The sequence below is a fragment of the Armigeres subalbatus genome, chromosome 2 (genome assembly GCF_024139115.2).
Source record: "Armigeres subalbatus isolate Guangzhou_Male chromosome 2, GZ_Asu_2, whole genome shotgun sequence".
Lineage (NCBI taxonomy): Eukaryota > Metazoa > Arthropoda > Insecta > Diptera > Culicidae > Armigeres > Armigeres subalbatus.
Window position 1 is genome coordinate 292,937,389 of NC_085140.1, and position 19,901 is coordinate 292,957,289.

Sequence of the window (19,901 nt, forward strand, 5' to 3'; positions counted from 1 at the left end):
TCAAATCGGTGTAAATCGATCACAAGTGGTTTGGCCATGGAATGACCCATATGTTGTAGATTGAAGCTCTACAGATATTTTTCTATCACGGTTTAATTTTATTACTTCCAATCCGAGCACCTCCGAAGTCTGTACATAAAGCCATTGTTGAATGTTTCCAACCGGAATGAAAGTCTGCCGTCGCCTTGGCCTGTTAACAGGATAACTTTTTGCAGACAATTTTAATTGCTTTGTTTAGGCTGTGTCGCTATATGCGTCTGCATTCGTCTCAGCTAAGATGAGAAGTCCTGCTGAGTTTCAATCCGGTGCCTTTATGCAGATTTTGTTTCGGCAGCAAAATATGTTATTCAACAGTTGGACATTTTCGATAGAAACTCAACAAAATGGGAAAATAAGCAACCAGTTATACCCCCATGTGCTAAGATTTTCATACAAAACATTGGGAAAACTTCATCAGATGAGGCAATTCTTAAGAAAGAGCATTGTTCGGAGAAAATGCAAAGTCTTATTTTCTGAAAAACTGAAACAACTTGGGATTTTCTCATAATTTCAACCGTGTTGTACTGAAAGACTATCATTTCTCTTCAAAAGCGAACTTTTTATAGTTGCTTCCTAGGAAAAGTCAAGATTCATTTTCGGATTCTGCTCGATTTGTTTTGACTAGAAACAATGAGATGATACCTGCGACACATATTGAATATGTCTTTATGAGTGCCTTGCAATCCGGCGATCCTACATCGTTTTCATGTGTATTCAATAGCAATCAATTTTAGCGCAACATGCTGTCGAATTCGATCAGGATTTCAAAAGTTCCAGGCAGTGCTGACAAGTTTCGTCCCATTCATTTGGACGTTGAAGTGTATCTAGTATAAGTGTAACTAGTCAATCAGTTTTTGTCCCTATCGTTATCTATTCTGCCAATTGAGCAACAGTTTATTCGAATGACTGGTGGCCGAAAAAATAGGAAATGGCAGGAAAAAAAACAATTTATTGTTTCCCATTTGGTATGTATTAGATATCGATTTCCGCTTGATGATTTGCCAATTGTGGCAAATGTCGGTTTTGAGGCAAGTTTTTAAACTGACATGTGATGCTGCTTCTAAGTGGAACCAAGTCTCCCAAACAGTCGTAATGCCCTTAAAATGTCTCGGCAATGGATATCACATAAATTCATATCGTTGCAACTATACGAAACATGCAGACGACATATGAGTATTTGATAGTTTGCTTTTTAATTTGATTTAGGTTACTGGAATTTCGTACGTCTATCTCACTAAACGTTTTCGCTTGCAACAGCAGAGAACGCAAACTTTTATTTTTCAATGTATTTACCAACATCGTTCTCTTTTCCTTGTACTTTCATTACAGTTATACGTACATATCCATGTTTCAATTCTGGCAGCAGACAACACTCCAACGAATATTAAAATAACATGGCATCAAAATAAAACACATGGAGTTACCAACTAAAACGATAACGCTAGTGATTGCTACTCTGCTCATCGGAACGAGTCGGGTAAGTGTTATTAAATATCTTTTTGCCTTTGGGAAGATCCATTAATTACGTAACGCAAAAATTGCCAATCCTCCTCCCTACATTTTTTGTATGAAGTATCTGCAAATTTTGAATGGATCGTCACGCTTCAAGTCAAGCGCTACGTAATAAATGGATGTTCCCTTTCTAGTGAAATAAAATTTTACCGAAAAACCATTTTCTGATTTCGAGCGTCATTGTTTTGAGTTTTGACTTTGAATATCAGTTCTTCACTTGAAAAGGGTATCATTTCACTCCAAAAACGAACTTTTTATAGAAGATTCGGAGATCCATAGAGTTATATATCAAATGACTCAGCTCGGACCTCCAATCCGGGAAAGACGAGTTCGATTGTCGTTTCGGCTTAGGATATGTTTTCGTATTCTTCCACCTCACTCGTGAGATTTTCGTTCTATTTGCCAAAATGAACAAATAACCACGCGTTTACCATTGCAATTGTTTCATATGTAGTATTTAATTTTACAGCACTGTTTGGGCGTTTTGCCCGAGGCCCATTTATTAAACACATTTTAAAGACATTAGAAAGTCAAAAAAACTTTGTTGTTTTGAATAGGATATCATAGTGAAAACGTATTCTTACCCCACGCGCACTCTTGCCCCACTCTACTCTACAGCCGTTAGAAGAAAAACCTAAATAACTTTTGATCCGCATGAGGTATGGCAACGCAAAGTCCATGAAAAGTTGCGCTTTGCAAAGCTTTAAAAGTGGTCTGAACATCACAATGCTGAGAGGTTTGAAATAAAAAAGTTAGAGCAAACAAACTGCTTTTTTAAGGGTCACCCTAAGTAAACTTGGAAAATTGCTCTAAATCAGTCAATTTAAAAGCTAGAGAAATATTTTTTTTAACTAAATTCTTGTAAACTGGCTGAACTACAACTTCACGGAACATTGTATAGCCGTATCTCTGCAAATACAAAAGTTTTATTTTTCACTTTTTTACTTTTTGACGTCTCTTATGTGCTTTTCTTGATACAATTCATAAATACACGAGAAAGGCACCATCACCGCTAGGTGGATTATTCTGGGTTTTTTAATTATTAATTGATCCATATTCCTTCTCATGACGATTGGCTTCCAAACCACAAAAATAATTCTTAAAATTTGTTTGCGCTCTACTCATTTGATAATATCACTATTAATGAGTATCCTGAAGTGATAATTAACCCAAAAATCAATTTTAGATAAAGTTTACTAAATTTACTCCATATTTACATACATTTTTAAAACCTACCTGCTGGATTGTCACATTTTTTCCATATTTCCAACTCGTTTCTGAACATATGTAAGATAGTACTGCGAAGACAGTTACAATGTATTGCATTTACCCTGTGGCGTTGAATTTCTTCAAAGCAATGTTCGTACCTTTCACCTGTTCGTCATTTTGGTAACAACTCGAGCAGTACTTGCTCTAATTTCAAAACAATGAATGTCAAAGTAGTGGATGTTTATTATTCTAGGTTTTGTCAGGAAAACCGAACATTAGGGGCCGTACACTAATTTCGTAAGCACTTTTTCTGGGTTTTTCAACCCCCCTTCCCCCATGTAAGTTTTTTCCCATACAAATCATTTTTTATTAATTAATTATTTTAGAGCGTCTTAGGGGAAATGCTACAAGGTTAAAATACTATTATTCTTCCATTTACTTCCACTATTAACTTTTTTATGTATCAACAAGCAGATACGTATTTCGTTTCCTACTTGGAAACTTCTTCAGTGTTTGTTATCGACTACAGTCGATAACAAACACTGAAGAAGTTTCCAAGTAGGAAACGAAATACGTATCTGCTTGTTGATACATAAAAAAGTTAATAGTGGAAGTAAATGGAAGAATAATAGTATTTTAAATCATTTTTTATTTATATGGAGCGTAAGGAAATGGCAGACCCCTCCTCCCCCCATAAGTGCTTGCGCAATTAGTGTACGACCCCTTAAATAATTAATTTACATTGATTTAGTTTATACCTAGAAAGATATTCTATAGAAACAGATTATGTGTATGCTCATGCTCATGAAAAACACTTTATTTTAATACATTTGAAGAAATCTTGAGAAAAAATATGTTCCCTTTGAAATTATTAATTCATTCATTCAACATTTTTAGCGTATTTGGTTCATTTATAATTTTACGTCAGTAGTAAGAACTTTAGTTAGAATAGTCAATCAAGCGATAAATCAATTGAAAAAATAGTCAAGCAGTTTCAAATATAACGAAATTTTAATTGCATTTAATCATCTGTAAATGGTAAGCAATTTATTTTTTTTTTCTTCTTTATGAAAGAGGCTTTCAACTCTTGGCTGGCTCACCTCTGGAATTTATTTAAAAAAAAAATTAGATGGGTTGTGTACAAGCCACGACCGCATGGTAGACCCAAAATGTGGCCCGCGGGCCCTCCAAGCCTTTTCCTGCGGCCCGCGAAGGTTTTCTGATAATACACTACGTGTGGCCCTTTGATAAGCATTATATGACAGGTTCATTATGGTTCATGAAATTCATAACTACATACATAGATGATATGATGCCCGACAGCAAATATACTTCGATTCTATCGCCCCTGGTTATAATAATAGCAAATTTCTATTGAATCGCAGATTCGAAGGAACTCAAGATTGAACTGCAGGTAAAAATAACATACACTGCTCCGTAATAAGAATGTTTTTATTTCTAAATACGTTAGATTTTGGAGAAATTAAACTCAAATTTTGTGGATTATTACCTTCAGAAACTGCGCTGACTATCAACAATGGATTCTTTTCAGAATATTATTCGAATTCCTTTCAGAATCGCAAAACGGATTCTGTTTAGAACTTTCAATCGGATTTTTTTTACAGAATCTCAAAGAGAATTCTAAACAAACTCTATGTAAAATTTTATACAAATTCCGAAAAAATTCTGCCCCGAATCACTATCGGAATTATGTTCAGAATCGCGAATGGATTCTCTCTAGAATTCCAAACGAATTCTGTATAAATTCTGATCGGATTCTGTTTAGATTCCCGATCGACTTTTTTTCAGAATCTCAAATGGATTCTGTTAATAATCCCAAATAGATTCTGTTTAAAGCTTTAATGGGATTCTGTTCAGACTCCGAACGAATTCTTTTCAGAATCTCAAATGGATTCTGTTAATAATCCCAAACGGATTCTGTTCAGAGTTCCAAACGGATTTTGTTTATAATCTCAAACGAATTTTGTTCGGAAGGATCAAAAGGTGAATCAAAAGAATAAAAAAATGGCTTGCACCAGATTGTAATCAGGTTCCTATCGTTATATCAACCAAGTTTCCGACCCATGTGATGGTTCTAGGCGTTGTCTCTAACCAGGGTGATGTATTTCTTCGATCAAGGGCTACAACCTACAAGATGTTGTTGTCCCGTGGATGAAGAAGGTTGCTGCAGGCCGTCATTTCATTTTCCAAGAAGACGGAGCACCTGCTCATAATGCCAAGCAAGAAAACATTTCTGTGTTTTCCTGGCGTTATGAGCAGGAACTCCGTCTTGTTGGAAGATGAAATGACGGCCAGCAGCAACCTTCTCCATCCACGGGACAACAACATTTCGTAGAACCTTCAAGTACATATCTGCAATTATTTTTAGTCCATGATCAAAGAAATATATCCCCCGGAAAATGTTCCGGAGTTTTGGGAGAAGTAAATTTGTCCGCCTAGCAGTCTTGATATCAATCTTTTGGATTATTTTGTGTGGGGCGTCGTCGAGCGGGATACCAATAGAACGCCTCACACCACACACACTCCACTCACTCAAAGTCATCGCCAAGGAAGGCGATTTGTTTTAATGAAATAATTTGCAATTCCCCTATGTTACGAAAGAAATTAAAGAACAACTTATTCATTGTATTATGACTAACTAGTGTAAATTTTCTAAATATTTTATTTATGTAACAAAAAGGCTCCCTTCGATTCGACTCATTTTTTCATCACTTTCTTAAATTACAGGTTGTCATTACTATGGGGCTTGTGTACAATATTCCATACAGGCATGAAATTTTCAGAATTTTTAACTGTGTAGTTTCCGTTGAGCGATCGTGTCTTATATACAACCCCAAGTTTTTTGACATTTCTTTACGATTCTTTTCGGCATTTCCTCCAGGAACTTCTCCAGAAAATCTTGCGGAAATTACTTTGGAGATAAATCCAAAAAATTTGGAAACTTTGGAAACTCCTTAAAACACACATTTAAAAAAATGTATTTAGGAATTTCTTCAGAAATTTTTAAGAAATTCCTTTTATTTTTTTTTGGAAATACGTAAGGAAAATCCTTCAAGTTTGCTTGAAAGAATTTCAGGAGGACTAACCGCATTAATTCCTAGGGTATTTTTTTACGAAAAAAATATTTGGAAGTCTTTTCGAACGAACTTTTGGATAAATTTATGAAATATCACCTGAATAAATACTCTAAGAAATTTCTGGAGAAACTGTTGAAGCAACTTCTAAAAATTCTTGAGAATATCCGAAGAAGTATGATGGTGGATTGACTACATTCCCGATATTTGATTTTTTACGAAGCAATACATGAATTCCAGATTCAAAACAGGGTTATTTTTACTACTGTCCGGATTTTTAAAATAATTCCCGAAGAAATTCCTGGAAAAACTCCCTTCAAATTTTCCTGAAAGAACTTCCGAAGAAATTCCTGTAGAAATCTTGAAATTTATATGAAAATTCTATTTGGTTTTTGTTTCAAAAGTCCATAAGAAAATTCTTTCTTTTATTATTCTTTAGGAAAATCCTTGAATAATTCATTGAGCAGTTTATTTAGGTTTTTTTTTCGGAAATGTTTTCAGGTTGTTCTTTGGAAATTCCTGCGAATTTTTTTTTTCTGAAATTTCTCCTGAAGTACATAAGGAAATTCCTCCAGAAATTTCTTCAGTAAATCCTACAGAAATTCTTTCGGGAACTTCTGCAGGAATAATTTATAAAATTCCCCCAGTCGTTTCTTTGCATATTTTTGTCGGGACTCGTTCGGAAAACCTGCAGAAATTCTATTACTGAAACAATACAAAATTCTTCCCAATTTCCTGAAAGAATTTCAAATGGAATTCTCGAAGGAATTCTAAATTCAGATTTCCGAGGGATTTCTAAAAAAATCTGTTGGAATTCCCGAGAGAACGCTCAAAAGAAAATTATAAAAGGAATCTCCGGATGTCTATAGAAATTTCTGGAAGAGTGCCTGAAAGAGTTTCCGAACGAACGACCGAAGGAATTCCTAGAACAATTTTCAAAAGAACTTCAGGAAGAAGTACCTACTAAAGAAATTCCTGAGGGAATTTTCAAAGGAATTCAAAGTACTTCTTCCTATAGTCTTCGAAGGGATTTCTTGAAAGAATTCGAGATTTCCCAAATTATATTCCGAAGAAATTCTAAAATCAATTTCCGAAGAAATTCCTAAAGGAATTTCTGAAGAATTTCGTTAGGGAACTCGTAGATGAATTTCCGAATGAATTTTAGAAATTTTTCTATAATTCATTCTTTAAGTTTTCGAAAGATTATCTTAAGGAAATATCGAAGGTGTTTAAAGGTTTATCTCCGCAGTAATATCCTGAGGGTTATTTGAGAAATCACTGGAGGAAATTCCGAAAGAATTCAAGGAGGAATGTCTGATGAAATTCTTGCAGAAATTTAACAATGTCGGAGATTCCTTTAGTATTTAGTTTGGAAGTTCCGTTCGAAAATTCCTTTACACACTTTTTTAGGAATTCCTTTGATTTTTTTCTGAAACACCTATGGAACATCCTTGGCAAATTCCTTCAGTAATACCTACGGAATTTGTTTCAGGAATATTTTCGGAAATTTCTGCAGGAGAAATCTCTAGGATTTTTTTCAAAGATTTTTATCGAAAAGTCCATTTGTTTAGCTCCCTGAAGGAATTATTTCGACCATTCCTTCACGAGTTAATTTATAAATTTCTTGGAAATCTCTTCAAGAATACCTACGGAAATTGTACAAGTAAAAACTTTCAAAATTTCCTTAGAAGAATCGTGAATCTATTTATAAATTCCTTTGGAAATTACTTTAGGGATTCCTTCGGTCATTCCTCCAGGAATTTATAAGATATTCCTTGAAACATTCGGATATACCTTTAGAAATTCTTCAGGAATTTATTCAGTAATTCTTTTTGGAATTATTCAGAATTTACTTCAAGAGTCCCTTCGGATATATCATCTAGAAATTCCTTTGATATTTCCATTAGAAACTTGTCTTTGAAAGTTTCTTCAGGAATAATTAAAATTTTAGGAAAACCACTTTTTTTTCAGAACAATTTTGGCGTACGTAATTAAATTTTAGGGAAAATATTCGATTTGGTGGATCATGTGTCATCGTGCCCCAACTTAACTCCGCCAGTGAATCCAAGGTATATGCTCAATTTTACGAATGCCTTGACTGTAAGTCCCATCCAATAAGCAGGTCGAATTCGCACGAAGTTTCTCCCATATTGCTCATTGTTGGCAAGAAAGAACAAGTGGATGGAAGCTATTTCAACCTGCTTATTGGGATGGAACTGCAAATTCAATTGCCTGCAAAATCATTTTCTCTTTAAAATTGATGCATAGGGCCTTCGGTTGTATATCGAAGGGTAAGTAAAACTAGATTTTATATTATTCTGTGTCAGACCGCATCGTGCTTTCGTGCTGTGCGGTTCTTTCTCTCTTTGCGGAAGGAAGTTTTTAATACTACCCGTAGCTATTTTAATTTCAACGGTGCTTCTTAGCGCTATTTGTACCCACTGATCCCGTTACGATCTTTGCAAGGACCCGTGCCTTCGTTTTACGTTGGACCCGTTTGCGGAAGTAAAATTCCGACAAGCGGTGGTAATCCTGCAGGGACACCGTTCTGGGAAAAAACCTCTTAGAAGGTCACGTCTCCACGCTCAGCAATGAGTATTAACAAAAACAAGAGGAAGGGGAGTCTCTGAATTCTCCACTTCCTTCAAAGAAACAAGGTTTCAAGACCGTCCTGCCCAAGCGCGGAAAAAATAGAAGGAAGCTGGAGAATTCAGATATTCCTTCTAACTCTAATATCGGAAATAATTCTTCTCCAATCGAACTGAGCAATCAGTTCGATTTGATTAATGATGAAATTGAGCAAATCGAATCTACCTCTAGCCCAGGTGATTCGATTCATGCGAAAAAGCAAAGGATTCCGCCAATTGTGGTATCTGTTGCCGAGTTTTCTGGCTTCCGGAATGAGATTTTGAGTAACCTTCAGGGGATCAAGGTTTCATTTCAGATTGCTAGGAAGGGTGACTGCCGCGTTTTGCCGGGATCCTTTGACGATCGCAAACGTCTTCTTCACTATTTAACTGAGAAGCGCCATAAATTCTTCACATACGACGACAAAACTGAGCGATTGTTCAAAGTCGTCTTGAAGGGTCTCCCCAGTGATGACAAATCACTGGATGAGATTAAAATTGAAATTTCTCAATTAGGTACTTGGATTTTCACCAGTCCAAGTAATTAAGATGAAAAAGAAATCCCATTCTGGTACTTCCCAGAGGGCATTTCTCAAGAATTTTATTTAGTTCATTTTAACAAAAGTGAACTAAATAGTATGAAAAGTTTGGAAAAGGCCTGTATTATGTCTCATGTCCGTGTTACATGGGAACATTTCCGCAGGCCTGGGGAAATTTCCAAAACCCTACCCAGTGCCGTAAGTGCCAAAAGTGGGGTCATGGAACCAAACATTGTCACATGGATGCTAAATGCATGATTTGTGGTGGAACCTCTCACGCCAAGGACGCATGTCCTGTGAGAGAAGATTCCAATAAATTTAAGTGCGCAAACTGTGGGGGCAATCATAAATCCAATTTCTGGGAATGCCCTTCACGCAAAAGTTTTGAATTCCGTGCAAAATTGATGACGGGAAATTCCAATCGGATCCCAGATTCGACGGGTAGAAATTTTTCAAACGCTCAAATTTCGAAACCGGTTACCGGTCGAGCAATTCATACCCACCACAATTCACAAACAAATTTTGCCGCTCGTCAACGGGTAGCAAGCACTTCAGTAAATTCCAATTTTTCCAATGTACCTACGTATGCAAACATCGCTGCTGGTAGACAAAATTTATCTTCTCAAAATGAGGTTTATACCCATGTCCCAACGGAAAATAATGTTGCCGATTCAGGTAGCATGACTGCTTCCGATTTTGATTTTTTAACTGAACAATTGCATCACATGATTGATGCAATGTTCAAAGCAAATACCATTCCTGAAGCTGTTCAGGTTGGTATAAAGTACACACAAAAAATTGTTATCGGACTCCGTTTCAATGGATCCAAATAATTGTGTGAAAGTTCTAAATTGGAATGCCTGCTCTCTAAAGGGTAAGGAAGATGAATTATTCAACTTCCTTTCAGTTCATAATGTGCATATTGCCATTATAACTGAAACGTATTTAAAACCAGGACTCTCCATTAAAAGAGATCCAAACTATTTTATCTACAGAAATGATCGTCTTGACAGCGCCTGTGGTGGGGTCGCCATTGTCATTAATAGACGTATCAAACATAAATTATTTTCTTCGTTTGAAACCAAAGTTTTTGAAACCTTGGGAGTTTCTGTTGAAACAAATTTTGGACAATTTTCCTTCATTGCAGCCTACTTGCCTTTTCAATGCAATGGGCAGCAAAAGAATTTGTTGAAAGCTGATCTTCAAATTCTGACTCGCAACAAATCAAAATTCTTCGTAATTGGTGACTTCAATGCCAAACACCGTTCATGGAATAATGCTCAAAGCAATTCCAATGGTAAAATTTTATTTGAAGATTGTTCTGCGGGATATTATACTATTCAATATCCCAATGGACCAACTTGTTTTTCTTCCAGTCGAAATCCTTCTACAATTGATTTAGTTTTAACGGATTCAAGTCAGCTGTGTGGCCAATTGGTAACTCATGCTGACTTTGACTTGATCACCTTCCTGTGACATTTGAAATCTCACAAGAAGCCATTTACAATCCAATCAGCTCTACTTTCAATTATCATAGGGCTGATTGGGATTTATATAAAACGTATATCGATAGGAATTTTGATGTTGATATTCCTCTCGATACCAAAAGTGATATTGATAATGCTCTCGTATCTTTGACAAATTTAATTGTCGAAGCCAGAAGCATTGCAATTCCGAAATGTGAAGTTAAATTCAACTCCATTATTATTGACGACGATCTTCAGCTACTGATCCGTCTTAAAAATGTGAGAAGAAGGCAATACCAAAGAACTCGCGACCCCGCGTTGAAAGTTATTTGGCGAGATTTGCAAAATGAAATTAAAAAACGTTTCGCTATTCTGAGAAATACCAACTTTGAGAATAATGTCTCGAAGTTGGATCCCAGTTCGAAACCCTTTTGGAAATTAACGAAAATTCTTAAAAAACCTCAAAAGCCAATTCCAGCGCTTAAAGAGGGAAATAAAATTTTATTAACAAATGGCGAAAAGGCTCAACTTGCTCAGCAGTTTGAGAGTGCCCATAATTTTAGTCTAGGTCTCACTAGTCCAATTGAGGATCAGGTTACACGGAGCTTCGAAGACATTCTCAATCAAGAGAATGTTTTTGACCCTTCGTTGGGAACCAATTTGGATGAAGTGAGATCTATTACTAGAAAATTTAAAAATATGAAAGCCCCGGGTGATGATGGTATTTTCTACATACTTATCAAAAAACTTCCTGAGAGCTCTTTATCCTTTTTGGTTAATTTATTTAACAAATGTTTTCAATTGGCATACTTCCCAGATAAATGGAAAAACGCCAAAGTTGTTCCAATGTTGAAGCCGGACAAAAATCCAGCTGAGGCTTCTAGTTATCGCCCAATCAGTTTGCTTTCTTCAATAAGCAAACTGTTTGAAAAGATTATTTTAAATAGAATGATGGTTCATATTAATGACAATTCTATTTTTGCTGATGAGCAATTTGGTTTTCGCCATGGGCATTCAACCACTCATCAGTTATTAAGAGTTACGAATTTAATTCGGCTCAACAAATCTGAAGGATATTCGACTGGAGTTGCTCTTCTTGATATAGAGAAAGCATTTGACAGTGTTTGGCATGAAGGTTTGATTGTAAAATTGATGAATTTTAATTTTCCTCTGTACATCATTAAACTGATCCAAAATTATTTATCAAATCGCTCACTGCAGGTAAACTATCAGAATACTAAATCTGATAGATTACCTGTAAGAGCTGGTGTTCCCCAAGGCAGCATACTGGGGCCCATTTTGTATAACATTTTTACTTCTGACTTACCTGATTTACCACCAGGGTGTCAAAAATCTTTGTTTGCAGATGACACAGGTCTCTCAGCCAAAGGGCGTAGCCTTCGTGTCATTTGTAGTAGATTGCAAAAAGGTTTGGATATTTTCTCCACTTACTTGCAAAAATGGAAAATTTCCCCGAATGCTTCCAAAACTCAGCTTATAATTTTCCCACATAAGCCGAGAGCTTCTTTTTTGAAACCTTCTAGCAGACATATTGTCACTATAAATGGGGTTACAATTAATTGGTCTAGCGAAGCTAAATATTTAGGACTTCTGCTAGATCAAAAATTAACTTAACAAAATCACATTGAAGGCCTTCAAGCCAAATGTAACAAATATATTAAGTGCTTATATCCACTTATAAACAGAAAATCAAAACTTTGTCTTAAGAACAAACTTTTGATTTACAAACAAATTTTTAGACCTACCATGTTGTATGCTGTGCCAATATGGGCTAGTTGCTGCAATACCAGAAAGAAGGCACTCCAGAGGATTCAAAATAAAATTTTGAAAATGATTCTGAAGTTGCCTCCGTGGTATAGTACCAATGAACTTCATAGAATTTCTAATATTGAGACATTGCAACAAATGTCCAACAAAATAATTTCCAATTTTAGACAAAAATCGTTGCGATCTTCTATTGCAACGATTAACTCCTTGTACCCTTAGTATAAAATAGGTTAGGTTTAGTTTAAGTTGAAAACATTGTAATTCCTACATGGTTCAATTCAACCAGAGGAAAAAATTCTAACTGCCAGAGGCAATTGAAATGTATTAATAATAACTAAAAGCGTAACATAGCAAATAAGGATGATAGTGTTAAGAAAACACGGAACACCTAGTCTAAGAGATGAATGCATGTATTAGATAATTAGCAAATAAAATTAGTTAAAAAAAAAAAAAAAAAAAAATATTATTCTGTGGAAATAAAACTGTTGGAACGTGCTTAGTTCCTTTATTGGATCATTGATCCAACATCCTTTTTGTCGATTTTTATTAATCACATTCGATTGGTCATCGGAGTAAACGCAATCAATCAATGCCTCACGCTACGTGCTTAATTATGCATTATAGATATTTACCAGCTTTGAAAATTTATTTTACTCACGTTATAGTTGAGGCTTTCTATAGCCGTGCGGTAAAATGAGCTACTAAAGCAAGGCCATGCTGAAGATGGCTGGGTTCGATTTTCGGTCTAGTCTTGGAAATTTTCTCGACTACTTTAAGCGCAAAAGTATCATCGTGTTTGCCAGCCTCATGATATACGAATGTAAAAATGATTACTTGGCTTAGAAACCTCGCAGTTAATAAATCAGCTGCGAGACGGACATGTCCCAGTTAGTGGGAGATGTAATGCCAGTAAAATAAGAAGATGAAGTAGGTGATTGTAACATCAATTTTGGTAAGTATTATATGGAGTACTGATTTCCACAATTAATCTTTTTAAAACTCCCATTTCGAAAAGATAGCATGGTTCAATTTAAAATGAGTTTTTGTTTGTTTTATGTTTGCTGACCTGGATGAATGGACTACAATTAGGGGGAGTTCGAGTAGCACGTCCATAGGGGTCAAAACGCGCCACCTTTGATAATAGTTAAATAGCTACATTGTGATGGCTTACAATAATCTGTAAGATAACGCAATGAAAAATATTGCTACTGAATACATAATTTTACTCTAATTTACTCACATGAAAAACTCGAGAAAACGGTTTGTGATGTTTTGCTGCACCTCTATGGTGACGGGCGGATTGCAACCTTTAGTTGCATGGGACTACAGTTGTTGCAAGTACTCGGGGTACCAGCGAGACCAGATCTGCTGCAGATGCTTCTGGGTGCTATCCCAGTTGTCCAAACGGTTGTCGGCGGTCTCCTTCCAGTTGGATTCCGGAACCGCTTGGAGGTTGCTTCCGACAAGGAAGTGTCCTGGAGTCAGGACGTCTAGGTCGGTTGGGTCTTCCGGTATCGGTGCCAGGGGCCGAGAATTCAGGCACATCTCGACTTGTGCCAACAAGGTCAATAGATCCTCGTAGGCAAGGTTGACGTTCCCGACTACCTTCAGCAGATGATGCTTCGCCGATTTGACTGCAACCTCCCAGAGGCCTCCGAAGTATGGTGCTCGTGGTGGAATAAACTTCCAGGTGATTTCGTTTCCGGAACACCAGTCAAAGATTTGGTTTCGATCGGCGGCTTCAGTCTTCAACATGCGATAGACTCGGTTGAGTGCATGCGAAGCTCCTTTGAAGGTAGTGGCGTTGTCCGAATGGTGTTCGATGATCCTTCCTCTGCGGGCGACTAAACGACGGAGTGCAGCTAGGAACGCTGGAGTCGATAAATCGCTCACTAGCTCGATGTGGACCGCCATGGTCGAGAAACAAACGAATATGGCCACGTAGACTTTCGTGAGGCCACGGGTTCGTACTGCTGACTTCAAGTAAAATGGTCCACAATAGTCGACACCGCAAACGGAGAACGGATGCGTCGGCGACACTCGCGATACCGGCAGATCGGCTGTGCTCTGCTGGACTAGAGTGGGCTTGGATCGGAAACAAGTGTGGCATTGGTGGAAGACGGACTTGACAACATTTCTGCAGCCAAGGATCCAGAACTTCTGGCGGAGAGTGGCTTGCAGGAGTTGTGGCCCTGCGTGCAGTAGGCTAATGTGAAAACTGCTAGCCAGCAAAGTAGACAGCGGATGTTTGGCGGACAGAACGATCGGGTGCTTGTTTGCGACGGATAGTGCGACGTTACGTAGGCGACCACCGACGCGAAGAGTACCGTCTTCATCCACGAACGGTTTCAGCCACTTCAGCGATGATGACTTGGTGACACGTTCGCCATTCGAAAGATCCGACAACTCCTCAGCAAATGATTCCTTCTGCGCTAAACGGCATAGTAGGTATTCAGCGTGCTGGAGCTCGGAAGTGGTGAGTGGTACGATGGACGTTGAAATGGATCGGCCACTAATGGCCAACGGAGAAAGAGATAATTCGGAACTGCGCAACTCTATGCGCTCCTTCAATCGCTGGATATAGCGGCCGCAGAATGCAACCACACGACGTAACTTGTTGTAGCGAGAGTAACGAGAAAACAGATCTCCACAGAAATCTGCTTGTGCGGCGGTCATTGCCACAATCGGTGCTTTGCGTCCTTCTTCGGACGCTGCAGAGAGTTCTTCTGGTCGATGACGATCTTGGGCCAATATTCAGGTGACAGTGCGAGCCAGGAAGGACCATGCCACCTACGGGAACAGTTGATAATGTCCGTTGGATTGAGGCCACGCGAAATATCGTCGGCAGGATTTTCGGAACCAGCTATGTGCCTCCAGTGGTCTATACTTGTGGTGGCCTGGATCTTCGACACGCGGTTAGCGACGAATGTTTTCCAGCGGGTTGGAACGGCGCGCAGCCATTGAAGTACGGTGCTAGAATCGGACCAGAAATAGGCGATGGTGGTGGTCTTCAGCGAGGCATCCACCTTCTTGAAGAGCTGAGTTGCTAGATGTGCTGCACAGAGCTCTAGTCTTGCGATGGAATGATGCGTGGACAGTGGCGCGACTTTTGACTTCGATGTCAACAGGTGGACTTGTATACCTTCCACCGATTCCGTGCGGACGAAGCAGCAAGCTCCATATGCAACGGAGGATGCATCGGCGAAGAAATGGAGCTGGATAGTAGCACCGACTGACGAAAACACGAAGCGAGGAACTTGGACTGTAGCTAGAATGTGAAGCGTGGTATGGAACTGCTTCCACTCGTGTTGTAGCTGATCCGGCAATGGAGAATCCCACTCACCGAGAAAGCCGTCATGCTTCAATGCCCATAGACGCTGCATGAAAAGCTTTGCCTTCGCGATGACCGGATCCAATAGGCCCAGTGGGTCAAAAATCTTGGCGATGTACGACATTACCTTCCGCTTGGTAAGGATGGCCGCCGGGAGAGGTACTTCTACCTTGAATCGAAGGTTGTCGGCCTCTGGATCCCACAATAGGCCGAGCGTGGAGATAATCTGCTCATCCTGCAGATCGTGGAGAGGTTGGATGGCCAGATCTTCTGGCGGAACATCATGGAGGACTTCTGGAACGTTCGACGCCCACTTCTTTAGCGAAAATCCAGCGGAACCGAGCATGGCAGTGATTTGAAGGCGAAGTGTTTTGGCGGATTCCACGTCAGATGCGCCGGACAACAGATCATCGACGTAAAAATCTTCCACCACTGGGTCGACAGCAGCAGGATAGAACTCCGCCTGGTCGATGGCAATCTGCTGGAGTGTCTTCGTTGCAAGGTATGGTGCGCTAGCCGTACCGTATGTCACGGTCTGTAGTTCGAACGTAGCTATTGGATCGGATGGACATCTGCGATAGCGGATACGAAGGAGACGGCGATCGTCGGGATGATGCAATACCTGCCTGTACATCTTCTCGACGTCTGCTGCTATGGCAATGCGTTTTGTCCGGAATCTCGTGTAGATGGAGTAGAGGTCTTGCTGGACGACTGGTCCAACAAGGAGCGTGTCGTTCAAAGAATAGCCGGACGAGGTCTTGCATGACGCGTCGAAAACTACCCTGACCTTCGTGGTAGTGCTGGATTCCTTGAAGACGACGTGGTGGGGGATGTAGGAGTGTTCAGTTCGATCATCTACAGGCTCTGGTACTTCCTGCATGTGGCCAAGCTGTAGATACTCCTCCATCAATCGATGGTATGAGTCCTTGGTAGCAGGATCTCTATCTAATCGCCGTTCCAAGCTCAGAAAGCGACGATCGGCAATCGACCTTGATTCTCCGAGGACCTTTTCGGAATCTTCAGCTCTCGGAAGACGCACAATGTACCGCCCTGCGGAATTGCGCATCGTAGTAGCAGCATAGTGTTCTTCGCATATACTTTCTTAGGTAGATCGAACTGGAGCCGATGGAATTGTTTCCATGTCCCAGAACTTGCGTAGAGCGGCTTCCAGTCGATCGTCAGCAGTGGAGAGGTAGCAGAACCGTGGAATGCAGGTAGCCGAGCGAGATGCGGGACCAGTGACCGCCCAACCAAAGAGAGTTTCGACTACCCACGGAAAACCTTCACCCAGAGAAATCTTCCGTCCCGTGTGGAGTTCCCACTACGTTACACCGCTACGTTACGGGAACATTGAAATGTGGATCTGCTAGCTCGACGCTTGGAATTTTCCACGCTGAAATATCGATCGGCGTAGTTGGTAGCTCCGACGATGGTTGCTTCAGTACCAAAAACTGCATTTTCATCGAGATCGTTCGATCTCCCGACTCGATGGTTGCTGTAATGGCACTACTAATCTTCGGTGTGGAGGATCCGATGCCTGCGACGAATACGTCCACTGTAGACCGGCGGCTGAAGAGGATCTTGGCCAACGGTTTCGAAATGAAATTCGACATCGATGCCGAATCGAGGAGAGCACGAGCCTTGTGCGAGATGCCGTGGTCGTCAACGGTATTGAGGGCAACCGTTTCAAGCAGCGTCATGGTGCATGCAGTTTGGACTGCCATGCTAACTTGGCGGAACGTGGATGGAAGCGGTTGCTGAATGGAGGAAGCTGTAGAAACAGCGGGCTTCGACGACACGGCTGGCTCTGATGTGCTTACTTGCATTGCTGGCGTAGCTGATACCTTCGCTGGAGTGAAATCATGCAGAAGCGAATGGTGCTTCTCATGACATATACGGCAGTTGTATTTGGAATTGCACTTCTTGGATTGATGACCAATGCTGAGGCAGTTCCAACACAGGAGCTTTTGGGAAGCCAACTCTCGGCGTTGACTGACGTTCTTCCCAAGAAACACCGGACATGTTCGGTTAGAATGACTGTCCGAACAGGAAAGCGGACAGGAGTAGCTGGGAGTAGATGAGGCTGATGCATTGACCGATACTTTCTGCTGGAAGCCGGCCACCTTCGACGAGGCTGATTGATGACTGTCTGGCCCGACGGAATTGAGTATCCGCACAGGCTGGTAGAGAAAATTGACCAGTTCGTCATAATTCACATCGTCCTTGTGGCTAGTCTTCTCCTCCCAGGCGCGTAGTGTGGCGTGATCCAGCTTGTACGAGAGCATGTAGATGAGTGGCAAGTCCCAATATTCCACCGGTTCGCCAAGTTTGGCTAGGGTGCGAACATGACGTTGATAATCGTCGACCAAACCGTGGATGCGTGTTGCACACTCCTGCTTCACTGCGGGCATCTCGTACAGCGCCTTGAAGAGTTGCTTCTTAAAGTATTTCCGGTTGTCGTACCTCTTCAGCAGAGCGTCCCAAGTTGTAGCGTAGCTATCGGCGGCGATATCGACCGATTCGAAGGGTTTCTTGGCGCTATCCTCGAGAGATTGGAGAAGGTATTGGAGCTTGGCGACTGTGTGAATATCGCCGTTCACGTGCATCATCGAAGTAAACGTGTCCCGGAATGAAATCCAACGTGAAAAGTCCCCATTGAACTTCGGTAGGTCGATTTTTGGCAGACGGAGGTGGAAGTTTGCTTGATGTTGCTGTGGAGCGTGTATCGAATCGTTCAATGCCGACTGGTTAGGATCCCCGGCACGCTTCGAGAGAAGGAAACCCTTTGCCTTGCAGTACCGTTGCTCGAATTCAACGCGTTCATCGAAGTGCTCATCCAGAGCCACTGGTGCATCCAGCTTCTCGATCACACTCTGACACTCCGTGAAGGTTTATTTATATATATATATATATATATATATATATATATATATATATATATATATATATATATATATATATATATATATATATATATATATATATATATATATATATATATATATATATATATATTGTCCAGTGAATCAATCCGCACACACAACTGGAAACTGTCGCGATCATGATCGTAATCACGGATGAACCGCTCAAGCGCATCAAAAACTTTTAACAGGCACTTGCGCTGAACTAAGCTACCAGCCAGCTGCTTCTCCTCTTTAGCAGGCATTGCGAACGAAAACGAACGGAAACGGCAGTTAAATCGAACGATCAAATCCTTCCCGGCGCGAAACTAACCGTTTCTACGCGAAACCGAACCGGCGAGGGTGATACACAATCGAACGATTTGCTCCTTCCCGTCGCGGTGTAAGAACCCTTCGCGACGTTTAAGATTCGACGGAAGTGGATAGTTTTATATCGAATCGATCTCTCCTTCCCGTCGCGAACGAACCCACTTCTACGCGGTATCGCAAATCGAGGGCGCGAACGGTTTTCCACTCGATTCGCGGCCGTCTCACCAAGCCACAATAGCAAATAGATAAAGCTACCCACTTTCTTACGTACTATAATCACGGCTACTGCTAGCCACATGCAAAACTAACGTGGAACAGACTCACCTGGGGCTATCCTGGAAACTGGATGCCTTCCAAAAGGATGAAATTGCGCCAAACGGATCCAATGGCGCCGAGTCTTGCTCCAATCCACGCTAGCAAGCGGTGAAGATGGCGTAAAGGTGAACAGGGTAAATCACCTTCCCACAATTATTATTATTTATTCAGACTAAGGCCGAAGTGGCCTGTGCGGTATATAAGAGTCTTCTCCATTCGGCTCGGTCCATGGCTACACGTCGCCAACCACGCAGTCTACGGGGGGTCCGTAAGTCATCTTCCACCTGATCGATCCACGCACCTCGCCTTCTTGTGCCCGTCGGATCGTTGTCGAGAACCATTTTCACCGGGTTACTGTCCGACATTCTGGCTACGTGCCCGGCCCACCGCAGTCGTCCGATTTTCGCGGTATGAACGATGGATGGTTCTCCCAACAGCTGATGCAACTCGTGGTTCATTCGCCTCCTCCACGTACCGTCCGCCATCTGCACCCCACCATAGATGGTACGCAGCACTTTCCTTTCGAAAACTCCAAGTGCGCGTTGGTCCTCCAAGAGCATCGTCCAGGTCTCGTGTCCGTAGAGGACTACCGGTCTAATGAGCGTTCTGTAGATTGACAGTTTGGTACGACGGCGAACTCTATTCGATCGGAGCGTCTTGCGGAGTCCAAAGTACGTACGATTTCCAGCCACTATGCGTCTCCGAGTTTCTCTGCTGGTGTCATTTTCGGCAGTCACCAGTGAGCCCAAG

General features: G+C 40.7%; 2 protein-coding genes across 3 annotated transcripts in view; one reads left to right on the forward strand and one right to left on the reverse strand.

The window, feature by feature from the left end:
• LOC134212420 (uncharacterized) overlaps window positions 1–19,901 on the reverse strand; it is a 243,672-nt gene that overhangs the window by 219,732 nt on the left and 4,039 nt on the right. The gene's annotated exons all lie outside the window — the stretch shown is intronic.
• LOC134212419 (platelet-derived growth factor receptor beta) overlaps window positions 1–19,901 on the forward strand; it is a 538,624-nt gene that overhangs the window by 137,750 nt on the left and 380,973 nt on the right. For both annotated transcript variants that reach the window (XR_009979273.1, XM_062690252.1), the window contains exon 2: window positions 1,369–1,516. Coding sequence is in view for 1 of the 2 variants with exons in the window: in XM_062690252.1 (XP_062546236.1) it covers window positions 1,454–1,516 (63 nt within the window). In the remaining variant the exon portion in view is untranslated. The remainder of the gene's footprint in view (window positions 1–1,368; window positions 1,517–19,901) is intronic.